This window comes from Staurois parvus, unplaced genomic scaffold, assembly GCF_062004578.1.
Source record: "Staurois parvus isolate SC_StPar_1 unplaced genomic scaffold, SC_StPar_1.0 ptg000321l, whole genome shotgun sequence".
Taxonomy (NCBI): Eukaryota; Metazoa; Chordata; class Amphibia; order Anura; family Ranidae; genus Staurois; species Staurois parvus.
This window is the reverse complement of record NW_028318117.1, coordinates 4088426-4106342: the sequence shown is the minus strand read 5'-3', so window position 1 is coordinate 4106342 and position 17917 is coordinate 4088426. Positions and strand designations below refer to the sequence as shown.

The 17917-nt window shown below is 39.1% G+C and overlaps 1 protein-coding gene across 2 annotated transcripts in view; it reads right to left on the bottom strand.

The window, feature by feature from the left end:
* Positions 1 to 17917, bottom strand: part of SGSM2 (small G protein signaling modulator 2) — a 475991-nt gene that overhangs the window by 44017 nt on the left and 414057 nt on the right. For both annotated transcript variants that reach the window (XM_089683765.1, XM_089683766.1), the window contains 3 exons: positions 16406 to 16534; positions 15822 to 16004; positions 9785 to 10189 (listed from right to left, as the gene is read on the bottom strand). In XM_089683765.1, coding sequence (XP_089539891.1) covers positions 9785 to 10189; positions 15822 to 16004; positions 16406 to 16534 — 717 coding nt within the window. The remainder of the gene's footprint in view (positions 1 to 9784; positions 10190 to 15821; positions 16005 to 16405; positions 16535 to 17917) is intronic.

Below are 17917 nucleotides of genomic sequence, written 5' to 3'. Positions count from 1 at the left end.
GTTGTTCGGCATTGGCGTTCTTGGATCCCTGCTAGTTTTGTTATCTTTTTTCTTTTGTACTCCTCCTTTTCTTTTTGTTTGTTTTTGGTGTGGGAGTGGATGGCTGCCTTTAGTTTGAGTTACTATTAGTGTTATACTAATGTTTTGTTATTTAAGTGCAATTGATAGCCCCTGCGTGGGCACACCTTTTGCTCTGTTGGTGTTAGAGCACTGATTTTTCTAATTTTCTAATTTTGTATGTGCAATTGATAGCCCCTGCATGGGCGTGATTTGTTTCTCCTGTGTTTAACTGTTACAAATAATAAAAACCATTGAAATACAAAATCCCCAAGAATGATAGTGGGTATTTCAGAAGAGAGAAAGTAAGGTAGCCAAGCAGAGAAGTCATCAAGAAAGTGCGACACTGGTCCAAGAGGCTGATAGATCACTGCAATCCTCAGAGAAATGGGAGAAAACAGCCAAATGCAGTGAGTCTGAAAAGAAGAGGAAGATAGAAAGGGAGGGGTAGGAAGGACGTGAAAGGTATTCAGTGGTTATAGAAGCAAACCAACTCCATCTCTTTTCTGACCACTGGATCTGGGTGAATGAGTCCAGTAGAGGCCTCCATAGGAAAGTGCTGCGGGAGAAGCAAAATCTGATACTTGGAGCCAGGTTTCTGTAATTGCTAGTAGGTTAAGGGAGTGGGAGACAAAAAAGGTCATGGACAGACAAAGCGGGCATTCCAGAGTGCACATGAAAAAGGGAGGGTGTTTTTTAGGAGTATGGGGATTGCCATTAAATTGAGTGGATTGCGGCTATTCCTGGAGGAAGGAGGGTGCCTGGTGTGAGGGTGAGATACTGGAGGACCAGGGTTCGGGGAGATATCCCCAGAGGTTAGGAGAAGGAGGGTGAGGAAAGTAAGATGGGAGCGGGATGTACAGTATACGACTGCACATGCCTTCCTGTCCTGGTGTTTGGGTCAGCAAGTGAGTTAAGTATTAGCAGGAGGTCATGAGATCAGTAGTAGAGAGATGGTAGAAGTGAGGGTGATATGTATAAGCTTTGGGGTGGAGCAGAGGGGTAAAGAAATGAGATTTTGAGAACAGAGTATAATAATATAATTTTTGGGGGTTGGTCCTACTATCTTTTGCAATCAGTCGTTTGTTTTCAATTTTTGCGGCCTTTATTTCCTTTTTGCATATTCTGTTATATTCTTTGTAATGTTTAAACGATGATAGTGTTCCTTCATTTTTATATTTAATAAAAACTCTTTTCTTATTATCTATAGACTTTTTAAGCCACATAGGTTTGATTTTTAGCCTTTTAAACTTGTTGCCCATGGGAATATATTTTGCAGTATGTTCACATACAGTCTTTTTGAAGAACTCCCATTTCTGTGTTGTGTTCATCAATGCCAATATTCCCTCCCAGTCTAAGTCTTGGAGAGCAGCTCTCAGCCTTGGAAAATTAGCTCTCTTGAAATTGAGCGTTTGTATTTTTCCCGTGTGTGCTTGCTGTTTACAGCTAACAATAAATGAAATCATGGTCACTGCTACCCAGATGTTCTTTTATATGGACATTCGTAATAAGCTCTGCATGGTTTGAGATTACCAGGTCCAACAGTGCATCATTCCTAGTAGGGGCTTCTATGACCTGTACCATAAAATTGTCCTGTAGTAGGTTTAAACATTTTTGCCCTTTAACTGTTCCTGCAGTACCATTACTCCAGTCAATTTCCGGGAAGTTAAAATCCCCCATTATTATCACTGTCCCAGCCCTTGCAGCCCTTTTGATCTGTGCAAGGAGCTGAGTTTCCACCTCCTCATTAACACTGGGAGGCTTATAACAAACTCCCATTATCACCTTTGTAGTATGCATCCCCATGTGCAGTTCCACCCATAATACTTCAGCCTCATCACACTCTCCATCAACTAGGTCCTCTTTCACACTCGCTCTGAGATCACTTCTCACATAGAGACAGACACCACCACCTTTCCTATTTACTCTGTCTCTCCGAAAGAGAACATAGCCAGGAATATTAATGGCCCAGTCATGCAAAGAATGAAGCCAAGATTCAGCAATACCAATTAAATCATAGTTCTCTTCATGCAACAAAGCTTCCAACTCACCTATTTTGCTTGGCAGATTTCTGGCATTGCTGAACAAACACTTTAATTGATTGACACCTTGTTTACATGTATTTTGCATATTTTTTATTTTCATACAAATGGTACCAATTCCACTGGTTGTTTGTAACATGGGAACCTTCTTATCATCTGCCATAGCCTCCCCCGCATCTTTCTCCATTCCACCCACCAATAAGTACTGACCTCTGTCTGATCTTTCTACCCCATTATAATCTAATTCTCCCTCCCTCCTCAATCCTAGTTTAAATACTCCTCCAGCCTTCCCATAAACCTTTCCCCCACCACAGCAGACCCCCTTCCATTTAGGTGCAGACCATCTCTAGCATATAGGTTGCACCCCAATGAAAAGTCAGCCCAGTGCTCTAGAAAATCCTTCCCTCTTTTACCAGCTCTTCAGCCATGCATTGAGTTCTCTAATCTCCCCCTGTCTTTCCTGAGTTGCACATGGCACAGATAATATTTCAGAGGCACAGGTAATATGCAATGGTGCATAGTAAACAGTCAGCTTCTAACTTCAGCATGTTCAATTAAGCTTTACCAATAAAACCTAGAAGCTGATTGGTTACTATGCACAGCTGCACCAGATTCTGTGTGCACTCTGTTTAGTATATCTCCCCCATTAAGTCTGATAACTATCTAAAACATGGCTCAGTGAACTTGTTGAAATATTAGGTCCAGAGGTATATGGTCCATAGTACTCTTTTTATATAAGCCATGTTTATCAAATGTAGTATGTAGGATCATTGTACAGGGTCAGTAGGTCTTATGGCTGGGTAAATATTATTAGTGGTATACCCAAAGCAGTAACAAATCTTCAAAGGGTCACCTGAAATATTAGGAAAACAAGCAGTGCCAAAAATACAGATGCCATAGGGCAACTTGTAACTATTTCAAAAGAAACCCTGTCTGGAAGCAAGATAAACCTATAGCTGGGTGGAAGTTCTTTTCAAAACTATGTCAAATTAATAAATCCATATTTTGCAATCAAATTTGAAATGTATGCATCCAGAAAACCTATAATCCCTGAATACTAATGTGCTTGAAGGCAGAAGACCAACTAATTGAGTTCAGAAGCTGGAGTTCAATTGAAACCATTCAAATCTACAAGGAGGATGCTATAATTATTACAATGTAATAAAAAAACTGATATGCTTACCTACATTATTGTTTTATTATCACCTATCATCAGTTAATAGTTGCAGATACTTTGAAGATAATTTTTTTCACACCATCAAAGCAATGAGTTACTATACTACAGCCTTTACTCCTCTATTAAAAATGAATGTTATCAACGCTTGATAACTTCAACTCTTCAACTCTTGCACTTCCCAGACCACTCTGGGCATTTTCAAACTCTCTTAACTCAACATCATCTAGTAGACTGAGTGATCTCTCCACGCATAATAAACTGGAGCTCAAGTCAGCTAAGCAAGATTTTAATCTGGTATTGACTGCATAAGCATACAAGCAACTTAGATATATTAAACATAAGTTATATTTGAACGGCAATAAACAAGACACCCTATTGGAAGCTCAATTATAGAAATTATATTATATTATAGGCAGCACATTAACTAGTAACCCACCCAAAATACTTTCAGAATATGCTCAACACCTTTCATATGCTCCTACCAACTCCTCCTCCTTACAGGCATATGATCTGCTTTCCATAACAAACTCCCACAAATTGAGGACTCATTCCAAGAAACTATGGAACTCCCAAAAGAGCTGACTGAAGTTTTGGCAGCTATTAAATCTTCCATCAAACATCCAGGCCCCGACAGATTACAGTCACCTATTACAAAAAATATGCAGACTATCTCACCCACATGTTGACAGATGCCTTTAACGATCTAAGACAAGATAATTGCTTTCTGATGGAATCAATCTTGGCAAAGGCGTGCATGATCCTTAAGCCAAATACCAACTGGACAAATTATGGCATATTTGGCTACTTATTGTAGATGTTACATTTTTATTGAATATTTCTGCTACCAGACTAAATACTGGAATTGGATTATTACTTCACAAGGACCAAGTAGGGTTTGCCAAGCAGGAGGAAATGTATGTAGGACCAGGGTATTCCTACATACATTTCCTCCTGCTTGGCAAACTCTACTTGGCCCTTGATTGAAGCGGCATGGGAGCACAACAGCCCCATTTATGTTTCTATTACTCGACACCAAAAAAGCTTTTGATTCCTTCTTTTGTTCCTATATATATTATATTCTCCAGAAATGGAGATTTAGGCCAAAATTTCACAATTGGGTGGTTAATCTCTACTCCTCATTTGCTCATATTATTTATGTGGGCTTGAAATGGGCAACATTTCCTCTCTCCAGAGGCATAAGGAAAGGTTGCCTCCTGTCTCCCTGTTTTGTCACCCTTGCAATGGAGCTACTGATCCAGCTCATAACAGAACATCCAGACATCACTGATCTTACAACAGCGGGCTACCACCTTAAAATAAAATTGTTTGTAGATTATATGCTTTTATTTGTCACTAATCCCATTGTTACCCTTTCCAACCATAATAATGGTAATTTGAATCAGATTGACAAAATTTTGTACCTTCATATTAACCATGCTAAATCCAAAATTCTAAATGTTTCCTAACCAAAAAACTTAACCAGATCCCTTCGAGACTCATTTCCTTATCTGTAGGAAAATACACATCTCCTTTATTTGGGAACCTATCTTACAGCTGTATATCACACATTATATACAGCAATCTATCCACTCCTCTTCACCTTTTCAAACTCAAGAGCCTGCTTTCAGCTTAGCATGGTTATCCTTTCTCTTTGATGTGGTGCATAGCAGCAGTCAACCTACCTGCCAATTACTATATCTGTTTAGGGTTCTGCCAATTTAGATACCCTTGTTGATTCTTCATGCCCTCCAAAGTTAAATCCTCAGATTTATAAGGTACTGTCACATGCCTAGACTCGCCATACTCACTCTTTACTATGGTAGATCACAAGATGGTCTGGGTGCACAACTAGCATCTCTCACTAAAAATCACACCACTGTTGGATCTCCCATATGGGTATCCCTTGAGGAGGTTGATATGAACCCTAAATACAAATAGCCTGCTATGGCTCCAACCGAAAGACAGATCGTTCATACAAAACCCTGACAAAATGCACTTAATATTTGAGATGATTTAAAATACTCAAGAAACCTCTTATGCCTTCACCTCCCTCTTAAGTCCTTCCTCAAGAATCCTTCCTTTCATCCTGGTCTTGAGGAGCCTAACTTTTTTGGAATACAGTGTTCATTTATTTTGTGGAACTGCACAGGTATTCAGTAGAGATTTAGTCTTCAACCTGTAGATGGCAGTGTTTATAAGTTTGTAGCTGCAATTATGGTAAATTTTAGGTATATTCTCTGAATAAAGTTTCCTGTTTCCTTGTTGCAGTAAAGCATAAAAACACATGTGGACTGTGCACTGTCTGTTCTGTAGGGCTCTATACTGTACAGAATTTCTAACAGTTTTCAGGCACTGGACCCACTTGAACCTACCCCAATTTTACAAATTACTGACAAAGAAGGAGATAAAGTCATTCCAAACTGTAGTAACTGAATCTACACTAACCAAGACAGAATTGTTTATGGGTGAAACATTTTCACTTCCATGGTCCATCCTCCCACAGACAGGATGACCTTGACTCCTTTCGAGCACACAGGTGAAACTCGAAAAATTAGAATATCATGCAAAAGTTCATTTATTTCAGTAATGCAACTTAAAAGGTGAAATTAATATATGAGATAGACTCATTACATGCAAAGCAAGATAGTTCAAGCCGTGATTTGTCATAATTGTGATGATTATGGCTTACAGCTCATGAAAACCCCAAATCCACAATCTCAGAAAATTAGAATATTACATGCAATCAATAAAACAAGGATTGTACATAGAACAATATCGGGCCTCTGAAAAGTATAAGCATGCATATGTACTCAGTACTTGGTTTGGGCCCCTTTTGCAGCAATTACTGCCTCAATGCGGCGTGGCATGGAAGCTATCAGCCTGTGGCACTGCTGAGGTGTTATGGAAGACCAGGATGCTTCAATAGCAGCCTTCAGCTCTTCTGCATTGTTCGGTCTCATGTCTCTCATCTTTCTCTTGGCAATGCCCCATAGATTCTCTATGGAGTTCAGGTCAGGCGAGTTTGCTGGCCAATCAAGCACAGTAATCCCATGGTCATTGAACCAGGTTTTGGTGCTTTTGGCAGTGTGGGCAGGTGCCAAGTCCTGCTGAAAAATGAAGTCAGCATCCCCATAAAGCTTGTCTGCGGAAGGAAGCATGAAGTGCTCCAAAATCTCCTGGTAGACGGCTGCGTTGACCCTGAACTTAATGAAGCACAGTGGACCAACACCAGCAGATGACATGGCTCCCCAAATCAACACAGACTGTGGAAACTTCACACAGGACTTCAAGCATCTTGCAGTGTGTGCCTCTCCATTCTTCCCCCATACTCTGGGTCCTTGGTTTCCAAATGAGATGCAAAAGTTGCTGTCATCAGAAAAGAGGACTTTGGACCACTGAGCAACAGACCGGGTCTGTTTTTCTTTAGCCCAGGTAAGACGCTTCTGACGTTGTTTGTTGTTCAGGAGCGGCTTGACAAGAGGAATAGGACATTTAAAGCCCATGTCCAGGATCCGTCTGTGTGTGGTGGCTCTTGATGCACTGACTCCAGCCTCAGTCCACTCCTTGTGAAAGTCCCCAACACTTTTGAATGGCCTTTTCCTGACAATCCTCTCCAGGCTGCGGTCATCCCTGCTGCTTGTGCACCTTTTTCTTCCACACTTTTCCCTTCCACATAACTTTCTATTAATGTGCTTTGATACAGCACTTTGGGAACATCCAACTTCTTTTGCAATTACCTTTTGAGGCTTTCCCTCCTTATGGTTGGTGTCAATGATGGTTTTCTGCACAACTGTCAGGTCAGCAGTCTTTCCCATGATTGTGATTCCTACTGAACCAGACTAATGCAGGCCATAGATGGGTCGAAAATTGGCTGATTTTTTGGCCGAAAATAAAATCGGCCGATTTTCAGATTGTTAGTGGGCTATTTGTTCGGCCATTTTTCGGTATTTTGGCCATTTTTTTCTATCGGTAAAGTTGGAAAAAAAATCGGCCGAATTTGCCGATCGGCCGATTTTCGCGGCAATAATGGGCAAATCGGCCGATTTTTTACCGATAAAAAATCTGCACATGAGCAGTGACCTGCAAGAGGAAGACAAAAAGAAAAAGAAGAAGAGGAAGAAGAAGAGGATGAAGATGATGATGAAGAAGAAGAGGATGATGATGATTATGAAGAAGAAGAAGAGGATGATGATGATGATGAAGAAGAAGAAGAGGATGATGATGAAGAAGAAGAAGAAGAAGAGGATGATGATGAAGAAAAAGAAGAAGAAGAAGAAGAGTATGATGATGAAGAAGAGGATGATGATGAAGAAGAGGAAGAAGAAGTAGAAGAAGAAGAAGAAGAAGAAGAGGATGATGATGAAGAAGAAGAGGATGATGATGAAGTAGAAGAAGAAGAGGATGATGATGATGAAGAAGAGGATGATGATGAAGAAGTAGAAGAAGAAGAAGAGGAGGATGATGATGACGAAGAAGAAGAAGAGGATGATGATGATTAAGAAAAAGAAGAAGAAGAAGAGGATGATGATGATGAAGAAGAAGAAGATGAGGATGATGATGAAGAAGAAGAGGATGATGATGATGATGAAGAAGAAGAGGATGATGATGAGGAGGAAGAAGAAGAGGATGATGATGAAGATGGAGAAGAAGAAGAAGGATGAAAAATAAGAGGAATTCCAGTCCGGCAAAAAGTGTCCCTGCAGAGAGCTCTGCTATTTCTTTGACAGTTCTTTGACAGTTCCTTGACATTTACAGCGGTTGCAACATTGTATCTATTTGTTTCCGAATAAAAACATCTGTATCCTAAATGGATACAAATAGATACATTGTTGCAACCTCTGTAAATGTCAAGGAATTGTCAAAGAAATAGCAGAGCTCTCTGCAGGGACACTTTTTGCCGGCTGTAGACGGGATGAAAATCGGCCGATTTTTTTTACCATTGGTGGTAACGTCGGCCGCTTGAACGACCGATTTTTCGTTTTTTAAAAGAAAAATCTGCCGTTTTTCTCCCCGTCTATGGCCTGCATAAGAGACCATTTAAAGGCTCAGGAACCCTTTGCAGGTGTTATGGCTTAATAAGCTGATTAGAGTGGGGCACTTTGAGCCGAGAATATTGCACCTTTTCACAGTATTCTAATTTTCTGAGATTGTGGATTTGGGGTTTTCATGAGCTGTAAGCCATAATCATCAGAATTATGACAAATCACGGCTTGAACTATCCTGCTTTGCATTTAATGAGTTTATCTCATATATTAGTTTCACCTTTTAAGTTGCATTACTGAAATAAATGAACTTTTGCACGATATTCTAATTTTTCAAGTTTCATCTGTATATAAAAATATATGTTAAAATGACTTTTTTATATGTTAAAAAAAATATATTTTTTTAAATATATTCTTCGGATTTTTTTTAACATATAATTAACTAATTTTAACATATATTTTTAAATGCATTCCAAAAATGTAGATTTGTATTTTTAAAGACAGTACAGTATATTTTTCAATAAATGTCGCACTCCTAATTATTATCAATTATTACCCATATAGTAATTATGCAACTATCAGAATATATAATTTAGAGCAAATGACAAACAAATCAATAAAATTAAAAAGTAATAATAAAAAAAAAAATTTAGTCTTTGGTACCAACTTAATAGTGATAGTCCCAAAATATAATGTGATCCAAAAAAAAAATTGTGAAAGTGAATAAAAAATAAAAAAGTCTCTATTGGTATAAAAGTGATAAATCCCAAAAAGTGATCAAGAATAAGTAATTGCAATTCCCAGTGACTTCTTATTGTGATTAGGTTATGCGCTCACCTCCTTTTCAGCCTGTAACAGGCTTACTTCGCTCTTTGTTCACATATGGAACTTTTAGAAATTCTGTTGCACCAGGTGGGTATCCCTTAATTGCTTCCCAATGCTCTTATCCTCCTTGCCACTATCCCCGCAGGGATCTTTATATACAGTACATTTGAAATGTATTTTTTAAAATATTTTTCATATATTTTGTAATAAAAACGCATTTCAACATGCAGTATATATATATATATATATATATATATATATATATTTATTGAAATATATTGAATATGGCCAAAACTGTAGCATTTCAGATATATGGCAATATATTTGGGAAGAGTATTTTTAAAATGCATTTCAAATATATTATTCTTCCATATGGGTACACTCACAAACTATGTACACAAGAGGGCACTACACATAATTAAAATTAATGATGCTTCTCTGTCTTTTCTGATTCATTTATGCCTGTGTGTCACAGCATGAGAAGCATTTGAATACTATACAATGGAATAGTCACGTATTTTTAAATCACCCTATATGTACAAAATGCTTGTGTACAGTATGTGTCCTACCCAAACATGATTCTTTTATAGGTTGTATATGAGACACTGTCATGCTGATACTTGATTATTTACACCACATTTTGTTATTACTTGAAAACTGAAAACAAAAGTCAATGAATAAAAAAAATAACGTTATCTTACTGTGTACGATGTTGGGCACATGGAAGAGATGTCTTCAGAATTACTTAAGTACTCTAGCTGTGAACACAGCTGCTCTTCACATATAGAGTCCTGCATTTTGAGGACTCCCTTTGTTTTCCTGGGAGTGCCCATACTCATTTCTGTCCTGTCTGACTCTGTGCTTGATTCTTCTTCCTCAAAACATATGCTCTGTCCATCATCAATGCTTGACAGGATCCCCGAGGTCACAGAGTAGTTACGAGAAGAGGGAAGACCAGAATCAGGAGAGTCAAACTCCACAGACTGCTGTGGTTCAGCTACCACTGCCGATGGAGTACCAGCAGTGTTTGTCAAGGTGGTGGTTTTATCATTGTGAGTTTTCAAGTCTCGGTCTGTCACATCTATTTCTTCTGTAGACATGAAGACCTGCAACACATATATATTATAAGGTACTGTAGTAAAGATGTGAAATATACACAGGTATGTATTTAGACAACACACTGCTATAGGTATACTTGAATGTAGATGTTATAGGTATGCTGCCTCATGCATCCTGTACATTTTGTTTTTTTCCAGAAGCAAATAAAGCTAGAATGTGTTGTTGGAAGAACCATGTTATCAGCTTTATATAAACAATTGCATTTTAACTGTACAGACCAACAGACAAGAAAAAGGGGAGGGTTTCATGTTAAATGTACTACATTCTGTCTTCTGACATCTCTTATCATCCTTGCATGCAATTCTGTCTATTGCTCATTTGCTGAGACAACAGAAATAGGTCAGTGTTCCTGGGGGAGAAAACGGACTCTCAAGAGTACAACAAATCGGAAACTAACAGTTGCATAGATCTTCTTTCATATGCCCAGCTTTATACTCTGATTCAGGCTTGTCTCTATGACAATACATTTTTACTGTTAAAGTCCAATTGAACTTTCAGTTTAATGCACCTGGCATGTATTTAGCAGATTTAAACTGAAGGTTCAGTTGGTCTTTACAGCAAAACGAAACCCACTTATTTAACTGTGTCCCAAAACAAAAGCACGTTGTGAGCAATAACTGTTACAGTTACTTGTATCCTCAATTAAACTGTCAAGTAATCAAACTTCAGGTATCATAGCTGATCACATGTGCAGCACCATGACAACTGCAGATCAAACAGAGGCTAAGATGACAAGTTCTTTGATTGTAAAGGATAGGAGGGTTTAGTTCCCGTTTAACACTATCATAATGGTTTCAACCTACCCACTTCAGTAAGAGAAGACAGTAGTATTTGCACTGCAAATTCAACTGATTACTACAGCCCTGGCCAAAAGTTTTGAGAATGACACAAATATAAATTTTCACAAAGTCTGCTGCTTCATGTTTTTAGATCTTTTGGTTAATAACCATATATAACCATAAAAACCATTGGTATAATTACAAGCATTTCATAAGTGTCAAAGGCTTTTATTGACAATTACATAGAGTTGATGCAAAGAGTCAATATTTGCAGTGTTGACCCTTCTTTTTCAAGACCTCTGCAATTTGCCCTGGCATGCTGTCAATCAACTTCTGGGCCTCATCTTGAATGATGGCAGCCCATTCTTGCATAATGAATGCTTGGAGTTTGTCAGAGTTTGTAGAGTTTTTTGTTCACCCCCCTCTTGAGGATTGACCACAAGTTTTCAATGGGACTAAGGTCTGGGGAGTTTCCTGGCCGTAGACCCAAAATTTCAATGTTTTGTTCCCGAAGCCACTTAGTTATCACTTTTGCCTTATGACAAGGTGCTCCATCATGCTGGAAAAGGCATTGTTTGAAACTGTTCTTGGATGGTTGAGAGAAGATGTTTTTGCATTTCTTTCTTTATTCATGGCTGCATTTTTAGGAAATATTGAGAGTGAACCCACTCCAAACCCTGTACCTTTTGCAGAATTTCAGTCTGTCCCTGATGTTTTTCCTGGAGAGAAGTGGCTTCTTTGCTGCCCTTCTTGTCACCAGGCTATCCTCCAAAAGTCTTCTTCTCACTGTGCGTGCAGATGCACTTACACCTGCCTGTTGCCATTCTTCCAAGCTCTGTACTGATGGTGCCCTGATAACAACTGAACCTCCCTCCTTGAAGTTCTTGATGATCTGATAAATGGTTGATTTAAGTGAAATCTTAGTAGCACCAATATCCTTGTCTGTGAATGATGACTGCACATGTTTTCTTGCAGGAAACCATGAATTACAGAGGAAGAACAATGATTTCAAGCAACGCCCTCCTTCTAAAGCTTCCAGTCTCTTATTCTAACTCAATCAGCCTGACAGAGTGATCTCCAGCCTTGTCCTCAACAACACTGACACCTATGTTAACGAGAAAATCATTGACATGATGTCAGCTGGTCCTTTTGTGGCAGGGCTGAAATGCAGTGGAAATATTTTTTTTAGGGATTAAGTTCATTTTCATGGCAAAGAGGGACTTTGAAATTAATTGCAATTCATCTGATCACTCTTCGTAACATTCTGGAGTATATGCAAATTGCCACATTAAAACTGAGGCAGCAGACTATGTGAAAATTAATATTTGTGTCATTCTCAAAACCTTTGGCCAGGGCTGTACATCCTAGCAATGGCCTGACATATTAGCCTGTAATGCAACTTGTACTATATTTCCCCATGCTGGATTGTTATTATTTGAATATTGTGCCCAAAACATCTATTTGTACCAACAATGGAAAATAACGTGTGGCCTCTGCCTACTGTGCCTGAAGGTAAGACTGTGGCTAAAATGTAATAATTCTTCTAACTCTGTAACAATTCATATTTATTTTGATGTCTTGGATGTTGCAGTACGTACAGAAGCTTCTACCTCCATGGTAGTCTCTACCTCCTTTGAAAAATCAAGCATGCCTACCTACTGGTGGAAAAGTATAAATTCATACATTTGCTCCTACATTAGCAAAAAGGTTCATTATTGAGAGGTCCTCTTAGGGTTCAAGATTTTATCTAAACACCAATTGAAGAGTGTGCACAAATGTATATAAAAGCTTAGATAGAAAACAATCTGTTTAACTAGTTACCCAATATTATCTCAGATATAAGAATTATCTCTGTATCCTTATTCAACTCAGTGCCAAGGATGTTGGAAAGGGATATCAATTAAAAAAACAAACAAATTAATGGCCTTTCCTGTTTGGAAAGCAGCAAAGATCATAAATTACTCTGGAGAATTAATGTTATTCTGCTAAACTATGCAGTAATCATAAGATTAAATGTCACAGAATGAGATATACAGTTTAATAGATGTCAGAGTTATAAAGCAGCAAATGCTAAAAGGCCATTATATGTCAGAATAGGATATAATCAGGACCGGATTTACATCTCAGGAGCCTATAGACAGAGAATTCTGAAGCACCTATCCCCTACCCTAAAAAAAAAAAAAAAAAGACAGTGACACTGATTTTTTTTTCTTTATAAAACATTTGTATTTAAATATTTGTATATGTATAAAGGGTAATGCTGTGGACTTTGATGTAAAGGGGGACACTGCGGACTGTGATGTAAAGGGGAACACTGTGGACTGTAATGTAATGGGGAACTCTGATGTATGGTGGTCTCTGGTCACCAAAGCCCCCCCCTTACATCACAGTCAGCAGCGTTCCCCTTTACATCAGGGTCCACAGTGTTCCCTCTTACATCAGAGTCCCTTTTACATCAGGGTCCGCAGAGGTCCCCTTGCACTGGGGGGGGGGGGAACCTCAGCCCCATTTGCATCTCTGTGAAGGGGGTGATGTTGTATTGTGTACATAGTGACCTGTTCGGTGCCATCTCCCCTCCCTTTCCCTCCCTTCCCCCCTCTTCTGCGTGCAGGACAGCTGTGCAGAGACTCCTCCATTCAGAACACTGACAGGAATTCACTGCCAGTGCCCTCTCTGCTCCGCCTAGAGATCCTGACTGTCCTTGGCCCAGACTCCTCTGCTCACTTCCCTCCCCCAGTATGGAGAGGCTCCGTGTCTGCAGGCCGACTGAGCCTGTCACACATCCACCAGACGCGGGTCACCTCCAAGGCGACCACACCCCTCCTGAGTCCTGCCCAATCACTGCAAGCCTCAATTTGCCAATAGAGCCGCTTGATCAGCTGTTGGGAACCAGGAGCCAGAGGTGGTAGGGGGAAGGATCTGTGTTTTATGTCTGTTACCCCCTCCGCCCAGCAACAACTGTTTCTAGTGCCATCTGCACTAACTTCACTGCAAGCAGCTCAGCTGTCCATGACAGACCTTCATTTCTGGGACTCCCTGGGACAGCTGTCGCAAAAAAAATAGAACAAGATCATACAAGGGCGCCTGTAATCACATACCTACAATGTCTATTGGGGAATCTGGCCCTGGATGTAATGGTATAAAAAAATATTGTGTTTTCCCTAGATTTGTACTCCACATTTACAGAGAAGAAAATTGGAATTTAAATAATAACCTTTATTGGTAGGGAAAAGCAGTAAATGGGCAACACTAATACGTTGGCGGGCAATAATATAGATATAACTATATTCCAGAGACCAGCTTTATTCTGTATCTGTCAAAATCCAAAATACACATATGTCCCAGGTAATGCGGTTGTTGGAATGTATTATTTTTTTAACAGAAAGATGTCAACAATCCAGGAAAACATGTTCATTTCCAGTTAACTACTTGCCACCAATCGATGTACGGGTACGTTGCTTGACTTCCAGTGGTTGTACTGGGATGATGCCTACAGCTGCAGGCATCACCCCAGTACCATTTTTTAGAGCCAGTAGTTATCTCTATTGTAATAGTAATTGGAGTGGCTAACTAGCCACCTGACTGCTATTATAAACAGCGGGAGGGGACACCCCCCCATCCTGTAGTCTTCCACTGCTCGCTTAGGCTTTTCCATTCCACCGGGAGACCTGAGCAACCAGCCATCACGTTCACTGGCTGGTCGCACACCCAAACAAAGCCGGGATTGGTTTTGATCGGGTCTCCACTAAGGTAAACTGGAAGTGATGACCTGACATCACGTATCTATTACTGTCACAAAATCTATTGCTGTCACAAGGCATATTTGCATTCCTTGTGACAGCAATAAAAGTGATAAAAAAAATGAAAGGGACAATGTAAAAAAAAAAATGTGTGCAAACAGCGATCGCCCCAAACATGTGAGGTATCACAGTCAACGTCAGATCATGGGCAGTAATTCTATCATTAGACCTCCTCTGTAAAGGCTTTTAAAGCGTCACTTATGGATAATAAATTATATATTGTTTGTCGCCATTGCACAGGCACACACTATTTTTGGTATCTATTTACTCAACGTAACATCATCTTTTATATTTGACAAAAAAAGGGTTATGCATTGTGTTTTTGCATTAAAATTCAAAAACGTTTGATACCATATGAACCCACCAATTTATTCTCTAGGGCCTCTGCTTTAAAAAATATTTAATCCTTGGGGTTTCTAACTAATTTTCTAGCAAAAAATACTGATTGTTACATGTAAACAAAAAGTGCCAGAAGTGTCCTGGAGGTAGCACATTTGGTGAATACCAAAAAATGCCCTTGACACAAAGGAGGTAAAACTTTCCTAAGCTCAAGTGGATATTTTCCAGATAATGAATTGATGCTCTGTTTTTTTCCTTGCCTGAAAAAGTGAATATCTGATTAGGGTGTAAGTAGTATGTTTTGTAGATATTAACTGTGTTCCTCTTTCTTATGTAAGGTGTTCTTGTTTAAAATAATAGTATAATCTGGTGCCAATGGATCCATTAGATTGATGGACAGACTGTCGGACATACCTAGTTGTTGATAACAGGTAGCTCTTTAAGGGAGCATGTTAAAGAATGCATTTGAGATGCCTACCAAACTGTGCTCTTAATGAGTATTTAAGATGACATGAGGGTGTGTTTATGCATTGTGCAACCACAGATAAATTCCCTGGGCATCCCAAATTACAGAATTCGTCTGTTTAAACTCCCAATTTTAATGTCAAAATGTTCTGTTTATAAAGATATAACTTACAAGAAGTACAATGTGCATTAAACAGATATTATTGTAACAAAGAAATATGTGTATAGTGTCCTACATCATTACTAATAGTGGAGTCTCGATGAATCAGGCGTTGGACATGGCTGTCAATGCTGCTTCCAGATGAGAGCTTGGCATAAATGGCCGAATGTGATTCCTTTTCCCTTTGCTTGACAATGACTTCACAGGCTTTCCATTCGGCCATCACCTTCTGATACCTGGAGGCAATAGCTTCATCCACCTTGGGTGAAGGGCAGAAACACTATTATGTATTATTCATGAATAAGCTAAACTTTGACAGGATGAAAAATACACATTATACTGTATGTAAAGAAGATATACATCCTGTTTGTATTTGTTAATTTTCTACATTAAAATGTAGAAGCCTGCAGTCTTTTTCAACATTTAAAATGGTCCAGGAGGAACATATGCTTGCATGCTTTATTTCATAATTCTAAATACAGTGAAACCTTATTAAGCAAAGTGCCGGACAGTCTGGGTCATCTAATATACCACATTTGAAACCTGTGCTGGAAAACTATGCAGAATTACAATTTCAAACTGGTTGATTGGAGTGGGACAATATAAGCTGTTTGAGACGTCAAAAATTAGGACCAACATTAATTTGAGACCTTAACTTACTCGATCCATTTCTTTCTTAGTCATCCCAAACTTGTAATGGCCAAGCAAGAATGGCCAAACTTCTTTGCGGATATCATGTTCCACTCCTCCATAATACACCAACCTCAGCAGCTCTAGCTCTTTGTAATTCTGTGGGGAAAAAAAACAGAGTCTCAGCAGTTCACAACACTGTCTCTCAAGAGGGATTACTTTTCTGTTCCAAAATGATTATAGATAGATAATTTAATTCTCCCCACTTTATCCAATGCTAACAAAAAACATTTGGGCTGGATTTACACTTTAAAGTATATGTAAACCTTAACAAATAACTTATTTGCTCCCATACGGTTTGTTAAAAATACCTATTGAAAGTGTTTTGTTATATTTAATAGTGGCAGAAAATACTTGTTAGTTCTGCACACTTCCTCTACTTTCTGCCTGTGCTGCACTCTTATCAGACCCATTGTTCTCAGCTGAGAACTTCAGAATGCCTCCCCTCAAAGATATGGAGAAGAGAGGTGCAGGAGGTTTATGTAGTCTTAATGCACCCACTATTCTAGGGTGACAAAGCTGCTTTTCCACAGATACAGTATGGTGAGTGATTGTCTCAGGGATCGTGTTACTTCTAATATTACCAAGTGAAAATGAAGGAAAAAAACTTAAAAAAGGAATTAATGCAGCCACCACATTTATAGACTAGTGAGCTGCAATAAATACATTTTTTGTTCAAGGATTTAGACAAGCTTTAAGCATTGTCTGTTATAGTTGGAAGCTGATCAGGTCATGAAGTTATTAAGTTCTCCCAGCAACCCTTTAACTGGTTATTTTTGCTGGGACAGACTTCCTGAGCATGGGATCAATGTGACTGGCTGCCACAGTTGACACAAAAATGGGAGCCCTCCCCAGTGGTTCACAATCATAAGCAGAGGAACAGGAGCTGTCAGTGAGCATGCTCTCAATACAGAAATCTTATCTCCCTACTGCCTCCCCCACACATGTTGGTGTTAAGGTCCACACTCTTTGCCACAGTTCTTGCTGTAAAAAAATATTGTAAGCAACAGACAGCATGGATTCAAGAAAGACAGAAATTGTCAAAGAAATCTGATTTCTTTTTATGAGGAGGTGAGCAAAACCTTGGACAGAGGGGTGGTGGTGAACATGGTATACTTGGATTTTGCAAAAGCGTTTGACACAGTTCCCCATACACAGCTAATGTGTAAGGTAAAGTCTACAGGCTTGGAAAAATTGGTATGTAAATGGATAGAAAACTGATTAAAAGATCGTACTCAAAGAGTAGTGGTTAATGATTCATACTCTGAATGGTCTAGGGTTGTTAGTGATGTACCTGAAGGTTCAGTGTTGGGACCCTTACTTTTTAATATATTTAAAAACAATATAGGGTCTGGGATTAAAAATCCCATTTCAGTCTTTGTGGATGACACCAAACTGTGCAGTGGAATAACATCCTTACAGGATGTCTTTAATTTACAAGCCAACCTCAATGCACTGTTTAATTGGGCAACTATGTGGCAA